Source organism: Microtus oregoni, unplaced genomic scaffold (genome assembly GCF_018167655.1).
Source record: "Microtus oregoni isolate MIOR12 unplaced genomic scaffold, Mior012 000025F_ref0000491, whole genome shotgun sequence".
Lineage (NCBI taxonomy): Eukaryota > Metazoa > Chordata > Mammalia > Rodentia > Cricetidae > Microtus > Microtus oregoni.
In genome coordinates, this window is record NW_024543084.1 from 18,710,696 (window position 1) to 18,730,419 (window position 19,724).

The following is a 19,724-nucleotide window of genomic DNA, read 5'->3' on the forward strand; positions in this document are numbered from 1 at the left end:
GATACATCTGCCTATGCAGTCCTCTAACTCGTCTGAGGGGTGCGTGCCTTCCTTCCCTCTTCACACCTGAGACTCCTAGTTGGCCTTTATTTAGTGCAGAGGCAACTCCACAGAAGTACCTGCAGCTGGTGCCTGGCTCAGCGTGCGGGGAACGCCGTTCTTAGGCTGGAACACACCCTCCTGTTGGACTGGTACTTGTGTCTTTGCTTAAACACTACAGGAATGAGAGTTCACAAAGTCCAATTTCAATGAAGATGCTTAGGACACAACAGGAGGGGACGACCATGCAGCACATCTACTTCCAACCCCAAATGCCCAAGACCAGCAATTAATTACTGTGCTCAAATTTTACCTAAGGTAGAAAGAAAAAGCCAAGATGTTCCCTAGTTTAAAAAAAGTTTAGGGGCTGGAGTGTGAGCTCAGCAGTTAAAAGCCTTGGCTGCTCTTCAGAGGACTTGGGTTCAATCCCCAGCACCCATATGGCAGCTCACAACTGTCTGTGACTCTTGTTCCAGGGGATCCGACATCCACACACAGATACACACGCAGGCCAAACATCAAAGCACATAAAATAGTCAAATTAAAAAAAAACTTAAGGTTCTAAGGAAAGATGGTCTATAATCTATTTCTATTACACTAAAAACAGAATGTTAACTGAAAACATAAATGGGTTTTTCTTTCCCTTAATCTACAGAACTGTCAGGAGCTGAGCCACTGCCTCCACATTTAATAGTCATCAATTTTGTAAATTCTATATAATAATCTCGGGTGCCCAAACATTTCCCAAGGTGCCTTGCACACTTGAGCCTTCATGTGGAAAAGCGCTAGGAGCACAGCAGGAATCCTGAGGACCAGGAGAACACAAACGGAGTGCCCTTCAGTCTCACATGCTACCATTGCCAGAGTAAATACTGGCTAAATTGAGAAATCAATACTTCAAGAACTCTCTCATGGGGGCTGAAGCCACAGCTCAGCAGCTAAGAACACTGGCTGCTCTTCCAGAGGACGCAGACAGCAGTCCCAGCACCCACAAGGCAGTTTGCCACCATCTGCAACTCCAGTTCCAGGGCACCTGGTGCCCTCCTCTGGACTCCACGGGCACTGCATAAACATGGTACACAGACAGACAGGCAAACACCTAGACACATAAAATAAAATCAATAAATCTGGGAGGAAGAAAAGAATTCCAGCCTGACTGAAAGCAGTGATGGTGGATGCTAGAGTCCTACTGGCTCCTGCTGGGTTTTAGGGGGGTTGTGTGCCCCCAGGGCAGTGCTGCCTTTAACCCCCAAGTCCAGAGGCATTACTAATACCAAATTCTACCTCACCACTTGCCTGGGTAGTAGTGTGGCTCTAGACCTCAAACCCGCCACCTTCGCTCCAGAGAAAAGAGCCCTGCTGCAACATCCACATCTTCATGTTTATTTCCACAGTGATAACATGGAATATGTTTAGCTACCATTACAGAGAGAGAGAGAGAAATCTCTCGTTGATTTACAAGTTAAGTCCCATTAACAATGAATTTTAACTATTCAAAAATCTTCTGTTGACTTAACATCCACTGAACCAATGCTGAAGCAGATGTCAGACCCCACCTCATCACGGAACCATGCCATAGCTTGGCTTGCAATGTACGTATGATGGGATGGATCGTCTGACACCAAGGCGAGGTTGACAATGACAGCCCATGAAGAACATGGCTTTCCTGACCCAACATTTCAAAGTATATTTTGTGGCTCTAGTTTTGATCCTTCCCTAAAGGCAGACACCACACCCACATTCCTGTGTAAATTCCTATTGGGGGTTTTCAGGGACCGGAAGAGGTGAAAGCATGAAGAAAGCCCAGCTTCTTTTGGCACAGTGTGGCCGAGTTCTCTACCCATCTGCTCGTGTCTGTGTCACAGGTCCCTTACAAGATGCCTGCATTGCTGCCAGCAACAAGGGACATGACAGTGTGGGATCGCGGCATTTTTCAGAACAGCTGACCACGGTCAGGAACACACAAGGTGGAACCAGCCAGTGACGGCCTACGTACAAGACTTGTGCTTGAGGCTTTGGTATGGGTCCTCGGCCAGCTTCTCCGGCACCAAAGCCCATTCTGATTAACTGCTGATGTACAATGCAAACCAAACTACGGAAACACTTTTTTTTTTTTCCAGAAGAGGGCAATAAAGGCACAGAAACCTGCCAAAATAGATTTTTTTTTCACATAAGAATAGTGTGGCTGATCAAAATAGTTTAACACTAGTAAAACCTGGATCAGTAGAGCAGACGATACAAATTAGTTTTAAAAAATGACATTCACTGAATTCCTGGTCTGTGCATTCAATGTGAATAATCATCAAAAACAGATGACAATTAAGGGTCTGAAAGGGACCCTGTCTGTGGCTTCTACTCAAGTGTGTAGGGGCAAAGGGCATGGCACACCTGGCCATGAACTGCTCGTCCTATGTAATGCAGGACAGAGTCTGTCCTGGTGTGCAGGCTCAACACATGTCCATGGTGGCACATGCCTACATGACTTCCCCAGCAAACTCCACACATGGAGAGTAATGAACTATTACACACTAATAAATATATCTGGTTTTGCTTTTAAGCTCAGCTTAAATTTTGTCAAGGAAACCATTTCACAAGAGGGAACGTCACAGCCTACTCTCAGCAACTGTCCTTGTTTATTAGTCTGAAGATGCCCATATTACATCAAATATAAATATATATTATATTTACATTTCCTTCTTCACTTTCGACTCAGGAGAGTGTATCTATGGGAAGGGCTGTAGCATACACTCCTGAAACCCTCAGTGCAGCTGGCCTTCTGCTCCAATGCTGTGAGACAGGGTCTTACAAGATGCACACTGTTCTTTCTAAAATGAAAGGGACAAATAGGGACCCAAGAAAGGAGATCTGGACGTTTCCTAAAAGATTCTGTTCTTTCTTTCTTTTTTCTTTTTTTTTTTTTTTAAATATTTTAAAACACCTGGAAAAAACATGGTCCCTTTTGCAGTACTACTCTCTACTTGGGGACAAGAAATAAAATACGCAACTCAGGAAGGTTGAAAGGAGAGAGAACCAGCGTGTTAGCTTGTTAATCTGCTTGGGAAGAGCCACTGGAAACGTCTGGAAGCTGTACATATTAGACAAAACAATCTTCACACTGTCTTAGAGATCTGTTTCCTGGCAACAGTCCGATGCCTTGGTGGACCTGGTCTCGGTCACTTCCTGTCGTCGATGGTTTTAATAAACTCCACGGCGGCTGTGAACTGCATCCACCAGTAGGACTCCTCTCCAGACAGACAGCTGGCGTAGAAGCTGCTGATGTACTGCACAGTGGACAGCAGGCAGGGCGGGTTGGCCTAGACAGGTGGAAAATAAGAAAGAGCCCATTACTCGTGGGCTACAGTCAGAGCCATCTCAGCACCTGTGACAGGATGCCACGCCACCATCTGGACAATGATCCCTACACTGTTTGGAAATAAGCACCTTCAAGGGATTTGAACCTATCTATGACCCTGCTCAGGAGGCCACATGAACTATCAGACACTATCAAGAGACCCACCTTTATCAGCACGAACACCAGCACAGGGACAAAGTCATCTGCCCCAGGGACAGAGTCCTCGTTGGCCAGACTAAGGAGGTTCATGATGGTGGAGCACATCCTCAGGATGCACTGCACTTTGTCCCGCGGAGTCTTGTAAGCACTTATCGTCCTGATCTCTGACTGTGCAGACGGCCACGGGGCCTCACGAAGATAAACCTAAGCCAGATGGTAGACAACATACAGATCACAAATCCAACAGCAACCTGCACTGCAGCCACGGTGCCTGACCCATCAAGCTGAGGACAAGGGACTGTTCTTCTCTCCCACCCAGGACATCGGGACAGAGATGGTATACCACAGAGCCTGGACATCGTGACTGAGATGGTATACACAGAGCCTGGACATCGGGACTGAGACGGTATACACAGAGCCTGGACATCGGGACAAAGATAGTATACAGAGCCTGGACATGGGGACAGAGACGGTATACACAGAGCCTGGACATGGGGACAGAGACGGCATACACAGAGCCTGGATATTGGGACAGAGATGGCATACATAGAGCCTGGACATTGGGACAGAGACGGCATACACAGAGCCTGGACATTGGGACAGAGATGGCATACATAGAGCCTGGACATTGGGACAGAGACGGTATACACAGAGCCTGGACATTGGGACAGAGACGGCATACACAGAGCCTGGATATTGGGACAGAGATGGCATACAGAGCCTGGACTTTGGGACAGAGACGACATACACAGAGCCTGGACATTGGGACAGAGACGGCATACACATAGCCTGGATATTGGGACAGAGACGGCATACACATAGCCTGGACATTGGGACAGAGACGGTATACACAGAGCCTGGACATGGGGACAGAGACGGTATACCACAGAGCCTGGAGCTCAGAACTGTCCCGGGTTTCTGACAAAACTAGGATGAGACTTTCCAGAAGCACAGACAAGTCAGCAGAAGGCAATGTAAACATCATTAAGAATATTTGCTGCAGCGGTTCTAGGAAAAAAACTAACTCGAAGCCCAGGATGGTGGCAGAAGCTTGTGAAGCCAGCACTTGGGGGATCAAGGCAGGAGGATCAGGAGTCTAAAGCCAGCCTCAGCAACACAGCAGGCTTGAAGCCAGATTGGACTACATAAGAACCTATTACTACTTGGGAGGCAGAAGCAAGTGGATCTCTGTGAGTTCAAGGACAGCCTGGTCAACATAATGAGACCCTGTCTCGAAAAACAACCACAATAAAAAGAATCTATCTCAAATAAATAATATAAACAAACAAACAAACAAACAAATAAATAAGCAAGACAACAAAAAACCCACACCAAAGATAATGTAAAACTTCATAGACTTTGTGTTTCATTATAAGGAATTTCTGTTTTTGTTTTGTTTTTCAAGACAGGGTTTTTCTGTGTGGCCCTGGCTGTCCTGGAACTTGCTCTGTAGACCAGGCTGGCTTTAAACTCATAGAGATCCTCCTGTCTCTGCCTCCTGAGTGCTGGGATTAAAAGTGTGAACCACCATGCCCGGCTTCACTGTAAGGAAGTTTTCACAACCAGAAGCCTCAAGCAGTTGATACCCTGCAACCTCCTCAGGAGAAAGCGCAGGAGAGCTCATCTGAGCAGCTGTCCTGAGGCCATGCAGACCTGAGCATTTTTTCAGGAACAGTTCTTATCTGGCAGAAGGTGTGCAGGGACAGCACATGCCTGCCAAGGAAGAGAGCCACTGAAGGGAACCCTCCTGTGGGTTCTTCCTGCTCTTCCACTAAGTCCCGGAAGGACCCTCAGAACAGTGACAGTCAACTGGAAGAGCACTGGGAAGTGGTGTTCTCTACTGTGGGGTGCTTAGGCGCCTTGCTCCAGTGGAGGCCCTCTGCCCACCTGCACTGTACACAAGCCCCTGTTACCTCTGGAATCTGCAGGGCTCTGTGGTTGGCAGTCACCACTTTAGACAGTCTCTGGATGTGTTCATGCAGAACCCTGAAAAGTACCCAGAATTCACACGTAAATGCACATTTCTGGAAACAGAGCATGCAAACAGTCACACTTGTATTTATCAAAACAAAGTATCTTACTCACTTCTAGATACAGTTACATTATGGCTGAGGCTCTCTTAGTCCTAAGTATACTTAAAAAGGCTCCTCCTAGCTCGGCATATGCTACAAGGTAAGTTAGAGGCTAGTCTATGTAGAAAACTATCCCCAAAAACAAGAACAACAAGGTCAGATTATATACACCAAGCAAGGCAACGGAAACCTGTAATTGCAGCCATAGGTTAAGGGAGGGATTAGGAAGACACAACCAGCTTGGACTACAGAGCAAGACTATTTCTACTTAAGATTCAAGTAGACAAGAATCGGGTGCTTCGGAGAAACTCTGTCTCAAAAATCCAAAAAAGAAAAATAAAATAAAATAAAAACAGCTTTATTGAGGTATAAGTCATATACCATACAATTGTGGATGTGTCTTGATATTCAAATATTAATATTAATTCTCAATAAATATATATTGAGACACATTTATATGTTCTTGATGCTGTGCTGGCCTTGAGATAAACCTCTTGCCTAAGCTGTCCAGTGCTGGGCTTACGGCATAAGAGACCACACTTGACTTAACAGTTTATTTCCCACTCTTATGATGGACAGCCCTGCAGGGAAGAGAGCATGTGGTAATGAACGGGGGACGAGTGGGAGAAATGAAAAGGAAACTGAAGGCCTAGGTTCAGACCCCTGACCTCCCCGTGCATCCCTCTAGCCTCAGAGTTACAATGGTGGAGACGGGAAGATTCCAGGAGATTGGTGGCCAGCCAGGTTAGCTGAACTGTTGAGCCCTATGTTCAGCAGACACCTTAGAAATAAACCAAGAGCAACTGAAAAAGACACAAGTTGACCTTCCAGCCTCCCCACACAGAGAAGAGTGCTTGTGTAGCATGCACAAGGCCCTAAGTACAGACTAGCAGTGAGGGGTGTGAATGAGGAACTGAAAATACGCAGGTCACAGCCATCTGTAACTCTAGTTCTAGAGGGTCTGAAGCCCCGTTCTGGACTGTGAGGGCACCAGACACGCACATGGTGCACATACAGACCAAACAAACTACATGTAAAATAAAAATCTTTGAAAAAGAAAAGAAACCATGACTCAAACAAATAGCAAACAACAACCACAGACTATTAAAGGTGTGAACACCAGCAGTTTCTGCTGGGAAGGAAATGGTTTCCTAAGAAGGATGCTGGGGCCAAGTGAAACAACTAGCAAGAATTTACCCCTCAGAGCAGACTCAGAACACCATCTGAGGCAGGTACACAGCAGAGCCTTTCAGAAACCACACAAGGTCATACTACTCTCTTCCTACTGTGCATAACCCTGCCAACAGGGTGTTCTCGTGCACGCTGACTGCACAGCTGATGAGTGGAAATGGTAACTGATACATCTCCCTTTACAATTCCACACAGACGCACTCACTGGTCACGGAGAATGTCCCCGTCCTGGTTAGGGTAGAAAGCGAGCTTGAAGATCCGATTCATCACACTGCGCTCGATGGCCAGCTGGGCATCCTGCAGCTGCTCTTCACTGGCGTTCTGCCATATGACATCCTGAGCCATTGCACCATACAGAAACTGCAGAAAGTCCTCCACTTGAGCAGTTTTATCATCAGCGGCAGTAAGTTTCTGAAAGTCTCCAAGGGAAACAGTCGTCTTTAAAACATGCCACGAAGTAACTCTACAAAGACTCACAGTGGACCCCACATATCTACTCTGTTCCCATCACCCTTATCTCCAGTGCTACATGGAAAAGTTAGAAATAAACACTGGCTTTATTTTTATCTCTTTTTTTAATATTTACTTATTTCTGGGGAGAGCATGCAGCTGGCATAGCACACATGTGGAGGTCTGAAGCCACTTGTAAGAGTTGGTTTTTTCCACCATATGAGTCCCAAGAACCACACTCAGGTCATCAGGCTTGGTGACAAACGCCTTTATTCACCGAGCCATCTTCCCTGCCCTGGTCATAAGTTTTAAAGCACACACTGCTCTGGATAGATGAAGGATTCTAGAAACTCCCATTCTATCCAGCCGGGTGTGATACGGTCACTTCATTACGGCCATCAGCCGTACGTCTGCAGCATTCGGTCTATACATAGCAGAAAGACTCCACTGGGCATACGGGTGACCTTAAGACACGGCTCTATGGAAAGGGAGAGTGATCTGTAGAAATCATCCTAATTAACTAATTATGCTAATACCCTAAAGTCAAAAGTGTGTGGATGAGATTTTAGAAATTATAGACAAAATACTAAAAGCAGGAAAAAGTAAGAAATATGCAAATATTTGTTTCTTACAAAATATAGTTTTTTATTTTAAATATATACCATTTTTTAAAAGTTGTGAGGCCGGGCAGTGGTGGCACATGCCTTTATTCCCAGCACTTGGGAGGCAGAGGCAGGTGGATCTCTGTGAGTTCCAGGCCAGTCTGGTCTACAAGAGCTAGTTCCAGGACAGGCACCAAAGCTACAGAGAAACCTTATCTCAAAAAACCAAAAAAGCTGTGTGGATACAATTTGGTCATGGTGACAGATGGCTATATTCTCATCATCTGGAAGGCTGGGTTAGGAGGATTATACTGGGATACACTGTGACTCTTGTCTCAAAAAACACAAAAAAAAAACCCAAATAAAACAAATGTTGGCCAGGGGGTAGTGGTACATGCTTTTAATGCCAGGACCCAGGATACAGAGGCAGGTAGATCTCTGCCAGTTCGAGGCCAGTCTGGTCTACAAAGCAAGTTCCAGGACAGCTAGGACTGTTTCACAAGAAACTGTCAGGGGAGGGAGGGAGCTGACATGTCCACACTTGCCTTAATTGGAGTTGGGGGAAAAGATCAGTATAGTTCATGGATAGCCATGACTACACAGTGAGTTTGAATGTAGCCTGGGCTACATGTGATTTTGAATCAAAAATAATATTGAAAAAGTAAATCCGGGGCTTAGCAATTTAAGCACACTGGATGCTCTCCCAGAGGTCCTGAGTTCAATTCCCAGCAACCATATGGTGGCTCACAACCATCTGTAATGGGCTCTGATGTCCTATTCTGGCATGCAGGTATACATGAAGACAGAGCACGCATGTAAAAAATAAATATTTTCTTGGTCGCCCCCCCCCCCCCCCAAGACAGGGTTTCTCTGTGTATCTTTGGAGCCTGTCCTGGAACTAGCTCTTGAGTGCTGAGATTAAAGGCGCACCACTACCACCTGGTTAAAAAAATAATTTTTTTTAAAGGTTAAAATTTGAAAAAAGAAAGAAAGCGTAGATCCAAATTTAACATCTTCAATTCTCTTTTAAATGTATATGGGTGTTCTGCCTGCATGTATGCCTGATGCCTGCAGAGGCCAGAAAGGGCTTCATGTTCCCTAGAACTAGAGTTATACACAGCTGTACGCTGCCAGGTGGGTCCTGGCAAAGAACCCAAGTTGTCTGGAAGAGCAGTCAGTGCTCTTTACTACTGAGCCATCTTTCCCCCAACTCCCTGCCTGGTTCAATTCCTTTTTTATTTTCTTTTCTTTTGGTTTTTCAAGACAGGGTTTCTCTGTGGCTTTGGGACCTGTCCTAGAACTAGCTCTTGTTAGACCAGGCTGGCCTCAAACTCACAGCCTCTGCCTCCCGAGTGCTGGGAATAAAGGCGTGCACCACTACCGCCTGGCTTCAATTCTTAATATACAGATACTCAACTGAGAGAAAAATAATGCAACTTAGATATGTGATATCAATGCTGACTACTTTTAGATGCTTGTGTTTGAAGCACTGGGGACAGCCGGGTCACTGCTACCACTAAACTTAGGTTCTCACTATGCCTTCACTTTTAATCTTGAGACAGGTTAGCTTTGAATTCCTAATTCTCCTTCCTGGTCTTATATTCACTCAATATTCTCGGAAACCCTTGAATGTGGGATCTTCCGGCCTCAGGCCCCTGAGCAGCTTACAGATCTTAACACCAGCCCATAGTTTTCTTTTCTTCTTTGAGACAATGTCTTACCTTGTAACCAAGGCTGACTTAAATTTATCGTCCTCTTCCAGCCCCCAAGTGCTAGGTTATAGGTATTGGGTTTCAAAGGTTAAAGCCGGGCAGATAGCACGCAACTCAAATCCCAGGACTCGGGATACGCAGTAGAGACACAATGATCTCTGTGGTTTCAAGGCCAGCCAGGGATACAGAGCAAGACTGTATCATCCCATCTCCCAAAAAAAGAAAGCAATCAAACAAAGAAAAAGCCCAACAAAACACAAACACACACACACACACACACACACACCACACACAAAAGTGAAGCTGCCATTTGATCTCTACATTATTGCAGATTTCTGCTTTGTGAGTGGCCTGCATTTTTGGCATCTGGATGTACTGAATTAACACATGTGATAATGTGCACCTAGGCAGGAAGCACATCCTGCAGGCAGGGTTGTCAAGATCTGTGGCCACCCACCCATTCTGAGCAGAGGTCTTCCAAACCTTCAGTTTTCACTCCAGTAGCTAAGCAGCGGACACAGGGGTGGCTTCCCTACCCATCCTGAGTTAGGTACCATGTCCACAGAGCAGACGGCAGTGTGAAGTGAACAGTGAGAGCTGGCCAGCATCTGCAGGATAATGATCTGGTCCTCCCTCCAGCGTGCTGGAACAGCAGCAGCCCACCACTGAATGAGTCTCTTCAAGTGACAGCTCTGAATTTAGATGGTGACCCCATCTGGACTACGCTGATACTGACAGCAGTTTCAGGCAGCCCATCTGTGGTATAAAGTTCCTTCAACACAGCTCTGGGAGTCTTTTAGGTTTCCCTCCATCATTCTTACTCTTTTTCTTTTCTTTCTTTTTTATTGTATAAATCTTTTATTATTTATTTTTTAAAGATTTATTTTTTTCTATGTAGACGATTGCTTTGTCTGTGTGTCTGTGTGTCCACATGTATCCTCTGAGGATAAAAGAGGGAAATGGAGTTATGGACATTTGTGAGCTGCCATGTGGGTACTAGGAATCAAACCTCGGTCCCCTGCAAAAACATTGGGTTCTTACAAAGTGTTGAGCTAACTCTCCAGCCTATTTAGGGTTTCAGCCAAAAATCTGGACTGTGTTCACCCAAAACTTCTCCCTGTCTTTTCAGAGAATCAATCCCAAAGTCATCCCAAGAACACAAAACCTTGGGCCTGGGCTCAGTGGATAACGACAATTGCTGCCAGCCAGAAGACCCAGGTCAGATCCTGTGATGGTGATTGTTGACCATCAACCCGACCACAACTGCAGACTGCAGTCAACTAACACCCAAGTGAGAAAATTATTATTAATTAAATCATTTGAAGTAGAAAAAGATCACTTCTAATCTGGATCTTTTTTTTTTTTTTCCCGAGACAGGGTTTCTCCGTAGCTTTTGGTTCCTGTCCCGGAACTCTTGTAGACCAGGCTGGCCTCAAACTCACAGAGATCCGCCTGCCTCTGCCTCCCGAGTGCTGGGATTAAAGGTGTGCGCCACCACCGCCTGGCTTAATCTGGATCTTTTTGTTTGTTTGTTTTTGGTTTTTTTTGTTTTTGTTTTTCGAGACAGGGTTTCTCTGTGGCTTTGAAGCCTGTCCTGGAACTAGGTCTGTAGACCAGGCTGGTCTCGAACTCACAGAGATCCGCCTGCCTCTGCCTCCCGAGTGCTGGGATTAAAGGCGTGCGCCACCATCGCCTGGCTTAATCTGGATCTTTTGAGGTGTGATTGTACACCTTTAATCTGGGCCACACATTCTGCTGGCAGTCTATATAAAGAACATGGAAGAGAAGGGAACATTTGCTCTCTGCCTGCTTGCCCTACTCTTGCTGGCAAGTGATTCCTTCACCAGAATTACAGCCTATTTCTTCAGAATTCTGGTGTATAATAAAGACTAGCTGAGACTAAATAACTACCAGATTCTTGGACCTTCCATTTATGGGCAGCTATTGTTGGACTAGCTAAACAACAAACTGTAAGTCATTCTTATAAATCCCACACATAAATATATAGTTCTATCAGTTATGTTCCTCTAGAGAACCCTCCAGATCCCATGGAGCCACACAGTGGAAGGAGAGAACCAACTCCGTCAAGATATCTTATCCTTCCATAAATTTATAAATAAAAGTCATAAAAATAAATCTTATCTATAGATGGCTCAGCAGTTAAAAGCAGCTTGCTACTCTTCCGGAGGATGGGAGTTTGGTTACCAGCATCCAGGTGCATCTTACAACTGCCTGTAACTTGAGTACCAGGAGATCGGATCCCTCTTCTGGCTTTTACACACACACACACACACACACACACACACACACACACACACACTAAAAATCTCCTTTCTAATTATTATTATTATTTTTACTGTGTCACATGTCTGTGCATCGTGTATGTGCCTGGTCCCTGCATACGCTAGAAGAGAGCGGATCCCTGAACTAGCACTGAAGATGATTATAAGCTGCTGCTATGTGGGGATTGGGAATTGAACCCTGGTCCTCAGGAAGAGCAGCCAGTACTCATAACTGCTGAGCCATCTCACCAGTCTTCAAAATCTGGAAGGAAGGGAGGGAGGGAGGGAGGGAGGGAGGGAGGGAGGGAGGGAGGGAGGAAATGGGTAGTTAAGTAAGTTAAGACTCTAAATCAGCAAAGCAAAACAATTCTTCCATCTCACATGGCTGAGGAGATGTTTGTCTGAATGCATTTAGTAGTTACCTTGAATGAACTCCCTGATCTTCTTTTCTTTGCTCTCAAGCAGTAACCGTACACACACAGTGGTAAAATACCGATTGGCCACCTCTTTGTCCCGCAAAACTCTTTGCAAGAGCCTTTCCAAGTGAGCCTGTGTGGTCTGCAGTCCTTGTCGACAGCGGGTGAGATAAGCAATATATGGGGCTCTTTTCCTGAAGGGAAAAAGTACTACCGATCATCAGATGTATACAGCATGTACTTACATATTTTCTTCAGCAACTAGGAGCGTTACTTTTTTAAAACAATTACTTTATAGACTGTGATTTTTATAAGTTGGCACAAGAGGCTGTAGACAAGTATCTTGGGAACTATCTGCACTGCCAGCTCAAGAAATAAAACACTTATACATGGTTCTGTGGTACTTATCATTGGCACCTAACTTCCCATGTCTCCAAGGTCCTCTGCAAACTCATTTATTATGGAAACATAGTCTCCATCCTTGTAGGACACAAGTTAACAGAAAATTGGCTGCTGAGCAAAATACAAATTATATACACCAGATCACTAAGTACCACTACCACTTATTTGCTTAGTGTTAATGTAATGAGATCCCCTAAGACTAGGAGCTTCCATTCTGCCTATGTGCAGCACTCACATTCCCCCATACTGGCTAGGCCTTGGCAGCAAAATTCCTAAGATTATATCTGCTTCTCTGGCCCTTTAGAGTCTTTCCTAATACATGTAAAAAAATAAAATAAAATATATATATATATATATATATATATATATATATGTCATAACCTAGTTATCCTGGCCTCACAGTGGCAGAAAACCTATTTACCTGCTTTTAAAAGATTATTACTATAAACACGTGTGAGTAAAACTGTGCCAAGCATGCATGTAGAGCCCACAGACAGCTTTTGTGAAGTCAGTTCTCTCCTCCACCTTTGTGTGAGTTCTGGAGATCTCATTTAGGCTGTCAAGCTTCCATGGCATGTACCTTTATCCTGTGGCCCCACCTGCCCTTTCTTTGCATACAGGATCCCTTACTTACCCGGAGTCTGCAACCTTGTCTAGTCAGCAAGCCCCCAGGATTCATATGAATCCATTTCCCTTGAGAAGGAATTGCAGGTACATCCCACCATGCCCGGTTTTGCCTGGTGCTGGAGAACCAAACTCAGGTCCTCATGGTTGTACTTTACTGAGCTGCTTCCCCAACCCTTTTTTACCTCCTTTTATGCAAAGTTGAAGTAAGTTACACTTCTTTATTAGCAAGAACTGTTGGTAATAACATTTCTAAATTGTGTTGTTTAAAAAGCTCTATCTAAGTAAAGATAGTCATATAGCTTCATTTGTTCAATAAAGACCAACTAAAACAAGAAGCTTCCCTCAAAACAAAGAAACACCACAAACCAGTGCCAGCTTGCAGTCAGATCCATAAACTGGCCGGGTTGGAACAGTACCTGTAGTCTTCAGCAATGGATGCCAGCAGCTTCCTACAAGTCCTATTGTCAAAGCGGCACACACAACGCATTGTTTCTTGAAGTTGAGCCATTAAGTTCTTATCTTGTAAATTAATTGCTTCAGCTATTTGAACTTTTAAGAAGCATACAATTTCATTGTCTAAAAAGAAACAAAAACAAGAGTTCTGTTAGGGTATCCACACCCTGGGCTATCAATCCTGTTACACAGCAAACCATTAGAGCCAAACAGTACTGCCACTCTTGTTAAGAAAATAAATAATCAGAAATCAAAGTACCAGGAGCTGGGGAGAAGGCTCAGTGATTAAGAGCCCATGTTGCTCTTCCAGAGGACTGGAGCTCAGATCCCAGCACCCACCCAAGGCAGCTCACAACTGTCTGAACTCCAGCTCCACACACGGCGAACACACAGATACTTATATAAACCTTAAAAAAGGGGGATCAAAGTACCCTTAAATGACTTAAATGAATTTCTGTCAGTGGCAGCTAAAGGAGGCAGCTGTGCGTGTGGGAGAGAGAGTCGTGGGGTTGACTTGCCTTCTGGGTCTGTGTGGTCAGGCAGTCCGTTCCTTGTTGAGTGGGTTAGCACTGGAAAGGCCACCGAGTCCGCAGAGCAGAGAGCAAGCCTCAGCTTCTTTTTTACGTCTCTGAAGAGTAGGTATAGGGCACATTAATTTACTTACACAGAAATGATCACATCCTCTTTTTGTGTGGATGGAGCTGGGACCTAGGACTTCCAGCTAAGCATACCCTCAGCCAGAAATGGCACGTTTTACTGATTTTTACACATACACAATTATGTTAGCTCAGAACTCAAATGATTCTTTAAGAAAAGATCAGTTTCAGCTGACTGATACCTCTAGTTCCTAAATGAGAGGTTTGGAAGTGTGCTCTGCACAAGTCCAGTCAAGAATTCCTATGATCTAAGCACACTGAGGTCACAGGAAGTGCTGAGAGTGGACAGAGGGCATGTCACAACACAGACACCTACAGCCAACCTGCATGCTGTCTACCAGTCACACGTCAGTCCTGCACAGACAAGCCCATCCACTGCAAAAACAAAACAAAACAAACGGAAGAGTCACACTTGCTGTGTTCTACTGCTTGGAGGTTTGTGCTCCAACTTCCCACCTACTGCATGTGGTGGCACAGCCTCTTCAGTAGAGGCTGCCTTCTAGCCTTCCACAGCAACACGGTATTTCTTTCCCTTACTATAACTTATGGCCCTTCCCGGTCCTGTGGTGGTGTTTAAAGAAGGGAATTTGATGCCTTGGAAAAAAAAAACAAAAAAACAATTGTTTCTTCTTCCATGGGTCATCACATACCCACTTCATGACTTGGGCCTTGCCTTAGCAGATTTGTCCCTACTAAACAACTAATTTAGAAATCAAACTCATCAAACATAATATTTACCATGGTCCTAGTTTGCTTTCTATTGTTGTGATAAATACCATGGCCAAAAGCAACTTGGGAAGAAAACAGTTTATTGGGCTCCTATGTGTAGTCAATCATTGAGGGGAGTCAGGGCAGGAACTCAAGCAGGAACAGAAGCAGGTCACGGAGGAAAGTTGCTTGCTGGCTTGCTCAGCCCCCTACCTTAATGTATTTTTTTTTTTTTGGTTTTTCGAGACAGGGTTTCTCTGTGGTTTTTTGGAGCCTGTCCTGGAACTAGCTCTTGTAGACCAGGCTGGTCTCGAACTCACAGAGATCCGCCTGACTCTGTCTCCCGAGTGCTGGGATTAAAGGCGTGCACCACCGACCGGCTCTTAATGTATTTTTTTTACCATTTTAAATTATGCGTATGTGTGTATATTTGTGCATCTGAGTGTGGCTTCCTATTGTGGCCAGAAGTGCCGGACCCCCTGGAGCTGAAGTCGCACATGGCCATCAATCACCTGATGAGGGTCCTCTGGGAGAGCAGTGCAAGCTCAGCCACGGAGCCACCTCTCTAGCTCTCAGCTTGCTTTCTAATACAGTCCAGAATCACCTGCTCACACGCAGAACTGCCCACAGAGGACCGGCTGGGCCCTCCCACAGTTGTAGAATATTAAGACGTGTTAGATTTGTTTATGTTGTGGAACATTTGTTTTAACAATGCAAAGATGTGTTGCATTTTTTTTATGCTCTTATTTGTTTAACTCTGTGATTCTTTGCCTGTCTAAAACACCTGATTCGTCTAATAAAGAGCTGAACGACCAATAGCAAGGCAGGGCTGGTAGGCAGAGAGAAAAATAGGAGAAATCTGGTCAAGAAGGAGGAGGAGCAAGAACAAGGAAAGGAGGACTGCAGGGCCAGTCACCCAACCCTACAGATAGCCATGGAGTAAGAGTGAAAGTAATACATAAAGTAGAGAAAGGTAAAAGCCAAGAGACAAAAAAATAGATGGCATAATTTAAGAAAAAGCTGTCTAGAAATAAGTCAAACAAAGGCCAGGCACTGATAAGGAATAATAAGACTCTGTGTATGGTGTGTGATATATTTAGAAGCTAGGTGATGCCCCTCCAAAGTCAAAATAGTAAAACAACCAACAACATCCCACTTCAACCATCAATCATGAAAATGCCTCAAAGACACACCTACTGCCCAAGCCAATGGAGGCAATTCCTCATTTGGGGTTCTGTTTTCCCAGGTGATTCTAGTTTGTAACAAGTTGACAAAAATTAATCAGTATATCCATTTTGCCAAGAATATCATAAAATATATTAAAGTCACCTGATTTACAGTTTTTTTAAAAAAAAGATTTATTTACTTATTTATTTGTTGCGTGTACAGTGTTCTGCCTGCACACAAGAAGAGGGCACCAGATCTCATTACAGATGGTTGTGAGCCACCATGTGGTTGCTGGGAACTGAACTCAGGACCTCTGGAAGAGCAGTCAGTGCTCTTAACCTCAGAGCCATATGTCCAGCTCTAAAATAATGTTTATAGTTTAAAAATAAATAAATTATTAAAATAAAAAAAAATGAGCTAGGCAAGGGTGCTGTACTCCTCCTTGTCCAAGGAAGCAGCATCTCCTTACCAAGCAAGTGCAAATGCCATGTTCCCAAACCTACTTTCTCAAGCCCTGTGGGAGGAGGCTGCAGGGAACAGAGAGGAGGCCAGGACTGAGCTTCAGTGCTCAGTGGGATGATCCTACAACTATTCCTGATTATCTGGACCCCCCACCATACCCCACACAGGCTGCTGTTTTGTGCAAATGGTGGTACTGCAATTTGTTTAAGCTACTTGTTGTGGAAAGTTATTTTATTTTTTTAAATATATTTATTTATTATGTATACAATACTCTGTTTGTGTGTCTGACTGCAGGCCAGAAGAGGGCACCAACCCCACTACAGATGGTTGTGAGCCACCATGTGGTTGCTGGGAATTGAACTCAGGACCTTTGGAAGAGCAGGCAATGCTCTTAACCTGAGCCATCTCTCCAGCCCCATGGAAGGTTACTTTAACTACACAAAGATGAGTTACATTTGTTTAACAACGTATAGATGTTTTGCTTTGTCTGCCTAAGGTACCTGATTAGTCTAATAAAAGGCTAAATGGCCAATAGCTAGGCAGTGGGGGTAGGCAGGGCTAGTGGACAGAGGGAATAAGTAGGAAGAGGAATGCAGGCTGAGAGAGAATGAAGAAGAAAGAGAGAAAGACACCCAATACCAGCCAGCCAGGCAGCTGCCAGCCAACCAGACATGGAGTTGACACAGAGTAGAAGAACATATAGAACGAAAGAAAGGTAAAAAGCCCCAAGGCAAAATGTGAATGAAGAAAAAAAGGTTAAAATAAGTTATAAGGGCTAGTGGAACAATCATAAGATAAGGCTGAACATTCATAACTAATAAGTCTCCGTGTCTTTATTTAGGAGCTAGTTGGTGGCCAGAAAGAAAGCCCGCTACATAGGAGTAATTTTTAATCCCTGAATTAATGTTTTTGATATCTGATATCCACAATTGAAGTATTTTCTTTAAAAAAAGAAAAAGTATTTCACTGTATAGTACTAGCTTGTCTGAAACTCTCTCTGTAGACTCAAATTCACAGGGATCTGCCTGCCTACTTCCTGAATGCTGGGACTAAAGGCATGCATTACCACACCTAGCATTAAGTGAGTTTTCTTACTAAACAGCATTTCATTTTTCTCTTTAGCGCACGTGTGCGTGTATGCACATGTGTAAGTACATAGACGACACAGGACAACCTCAATGTCATTCCTGAAGAGATGCCATCAACCTTGTTTTCTGAGATAGGGTCTCTCACTGGCTTAGAGTCAGACTAGGACAACTGGCCAGTGAGCCCTGGGCTCCAGTGCTAAGATTACAAGTGAACACCATCACGCTCAGCTCTTCCAGGGAGGCAAAGGGTGTTCACCTTAGGTCTGCATACCGCGTGTGCAACAAGCACTTCATCGTCCCGCCGCTCATATTACTACAGTCCAGCCGCTCTTTATACTTAACAACTGGTTGACTCAAAATGATTAAAACGGGGATAAAAAGTCCAAACCCCAAGCTTCCAACTCTGGAACGAAATACCTGTAAGAGAAAGCAGCATCCTGGGGGTGGGCCGCTTGGCTGGCAGAGTCTGGGAGGTCGTCAGCAGAGATGTTCTGCAGCGCTTCATCCCGCGGAGAGTCCTGAGCACTTTCACCATCACCCATGACCTCTAAACAAAACCCGAACCCAAGAAAAGGAGAACCCATGTCAATGTGGAAATTTCTGGTACTAGTAGGTGTTCAGAGCAACTTAATCATGAGTTAGCTTATCTCAAAATAAGAGTTCTTAGAGAAAAAAAAAAAACAAATTTCAGATACATAACCAGGTTATCAACAACAAAGTATCAAGAGAGCAGATATGAAAGCAGAGAATGGTTGCTCTTCCTATCCCAGTCCAAAATAGTCAATACTTGAGATAACTTCATAAAGCTCATATTCCAAAATCGGAGTCACTAAGAGCCTCAAAAGCATTTTAAAAAATACTCTCACTTTAGAGACACGGACTCCAGTCCTGGCAGAAGATCCCTTGGTTGGCCAAATGCTGGAACAGATAGACCCTCACTCTTGTCTCCTGATTTTCCTCAACACAGCCTTTCCACCACACCTAAAGCTTAGTCAGGGACTAACACAAACACAGCAAGGCCAGATCTGTGTGTTATGTATTTACTAAGTCAAGTAATACAAGATCATACATACAAACATACAGTCAAGGGGCATGGGGTTCAGTCAGTAGAGTTTGTTTAGCATGCAAGCCATAGATTACATCCCCAGCACAACATAAAATGAGTGTGATGCATGCCAGTAATTACAGAACTTGAAGTGGAGGCAGGAAGATCAAGAGTTCAAGGTCAGGGCTGGAAAGATGGCCCAGAAGAAAAGAACACTGGCTGCAATTCCAGAGGATAGAATACCCTCACCCTTTTCTGGCCTCCATGGGTACTGCACATGTGCTGCATAGACACATACATGCAGGTAAAAATACCCATACATATAAAAAAAATTAATCTTAAAAAAAAAGAGATCAAGGTTATCCACTGTTACAGTTAGTTTGATGCAAGTCTTTGTTACATGAGACTCTCTTGAAAAAAGAAAAAAAGTCTTCCAAGTCAAAAGGAATAAACTGATCCTGAATATAATAAAGACACTGTATAGGAAACTATGACAAAACGTTAGTAGCTGGTAAGTCTAAATATAAGGTTTATTAACCTTCACTTACTGCTATTTAAAAAGCTTCCCCCCACCTAAAAAAAAAAAGGTTAGAAATGATGGCAGATTGGCATATGCCTATAATTTTAGCACTTGGGGGGCAGGAGGATTCTGAGTTCAAGGTCAGCCTGACCTACAGAGTAAGAGACCCTGTCTTCCCACCCTACTACCCTGAAAAGGAAAAACAAAAAGATGGAATTCCTCCTTGCCAACATTTCCTCTTCAGCCTTAGGTATCCGCCTCAGAGCAGCTCATGCTACTGCTTGCTGATGAATCTTCCAGAAAATGCTCTCAGCATATGCA

At 44.3% G+C, this 19,724-nt stretch overlaps 1 protein-coding gene across 7 annotated transcripts in view; it reads right to left on the reverse strand.

The window, feature by feature from the left end:
- Positions 1 to 1,399: 1,399 nt before the first annotated feature.
- Gapvd1 (GTPase activating protein and VPS9 domains 1) overlaps positions 1,400 to 19,724 on the reverse strand; it is a 78,484-nt gene continuing 60,159 nt past the window's right edge. For all 7 annotated transcript variants that reach the window (XM_041674368.1, XM_041674366.1, XM_041674367.1 and 4 more), the window contains 8 exons: positions 18,256 to 18,385; positions 14,276 to 14,385; positions 13,721 to 13,880; positions 12,282 to 12,469; positions 7,019 to 7,232; positions 5,464 to 5,536; positions 3,557 to 3,754; positions 1,400 to 3,353 (listed from right to left, as the gene is read on the reverse strand). In XM_041674368.1, coding sequence (XP_041530302.1) covers positions 3,213 to 3,353; positions 3,557 to 3,754; positions 5,464 to 5,536; positions 7,019 to 7,232; positions 12,282 to 12,469; positions 13,721 to 13,880; positions 14,276 to 14,385; positions 18,256 to 18,385 — 1,214 coding nt within the window. In that variant the 3' untranslated portion in view covers positions 1,400 to 3,212. The remainder of the gene's footprint in view (positions 3,354 to 3,556; positions 3,755 to 5,463; positions 5,537 to 7,018; positions 7,233 to 12,281; positions 12,470 to 13,720; positions 13,881 to 14,275; positions 14,386 to 18,255; positions 18,386 to 19,724) is intronic.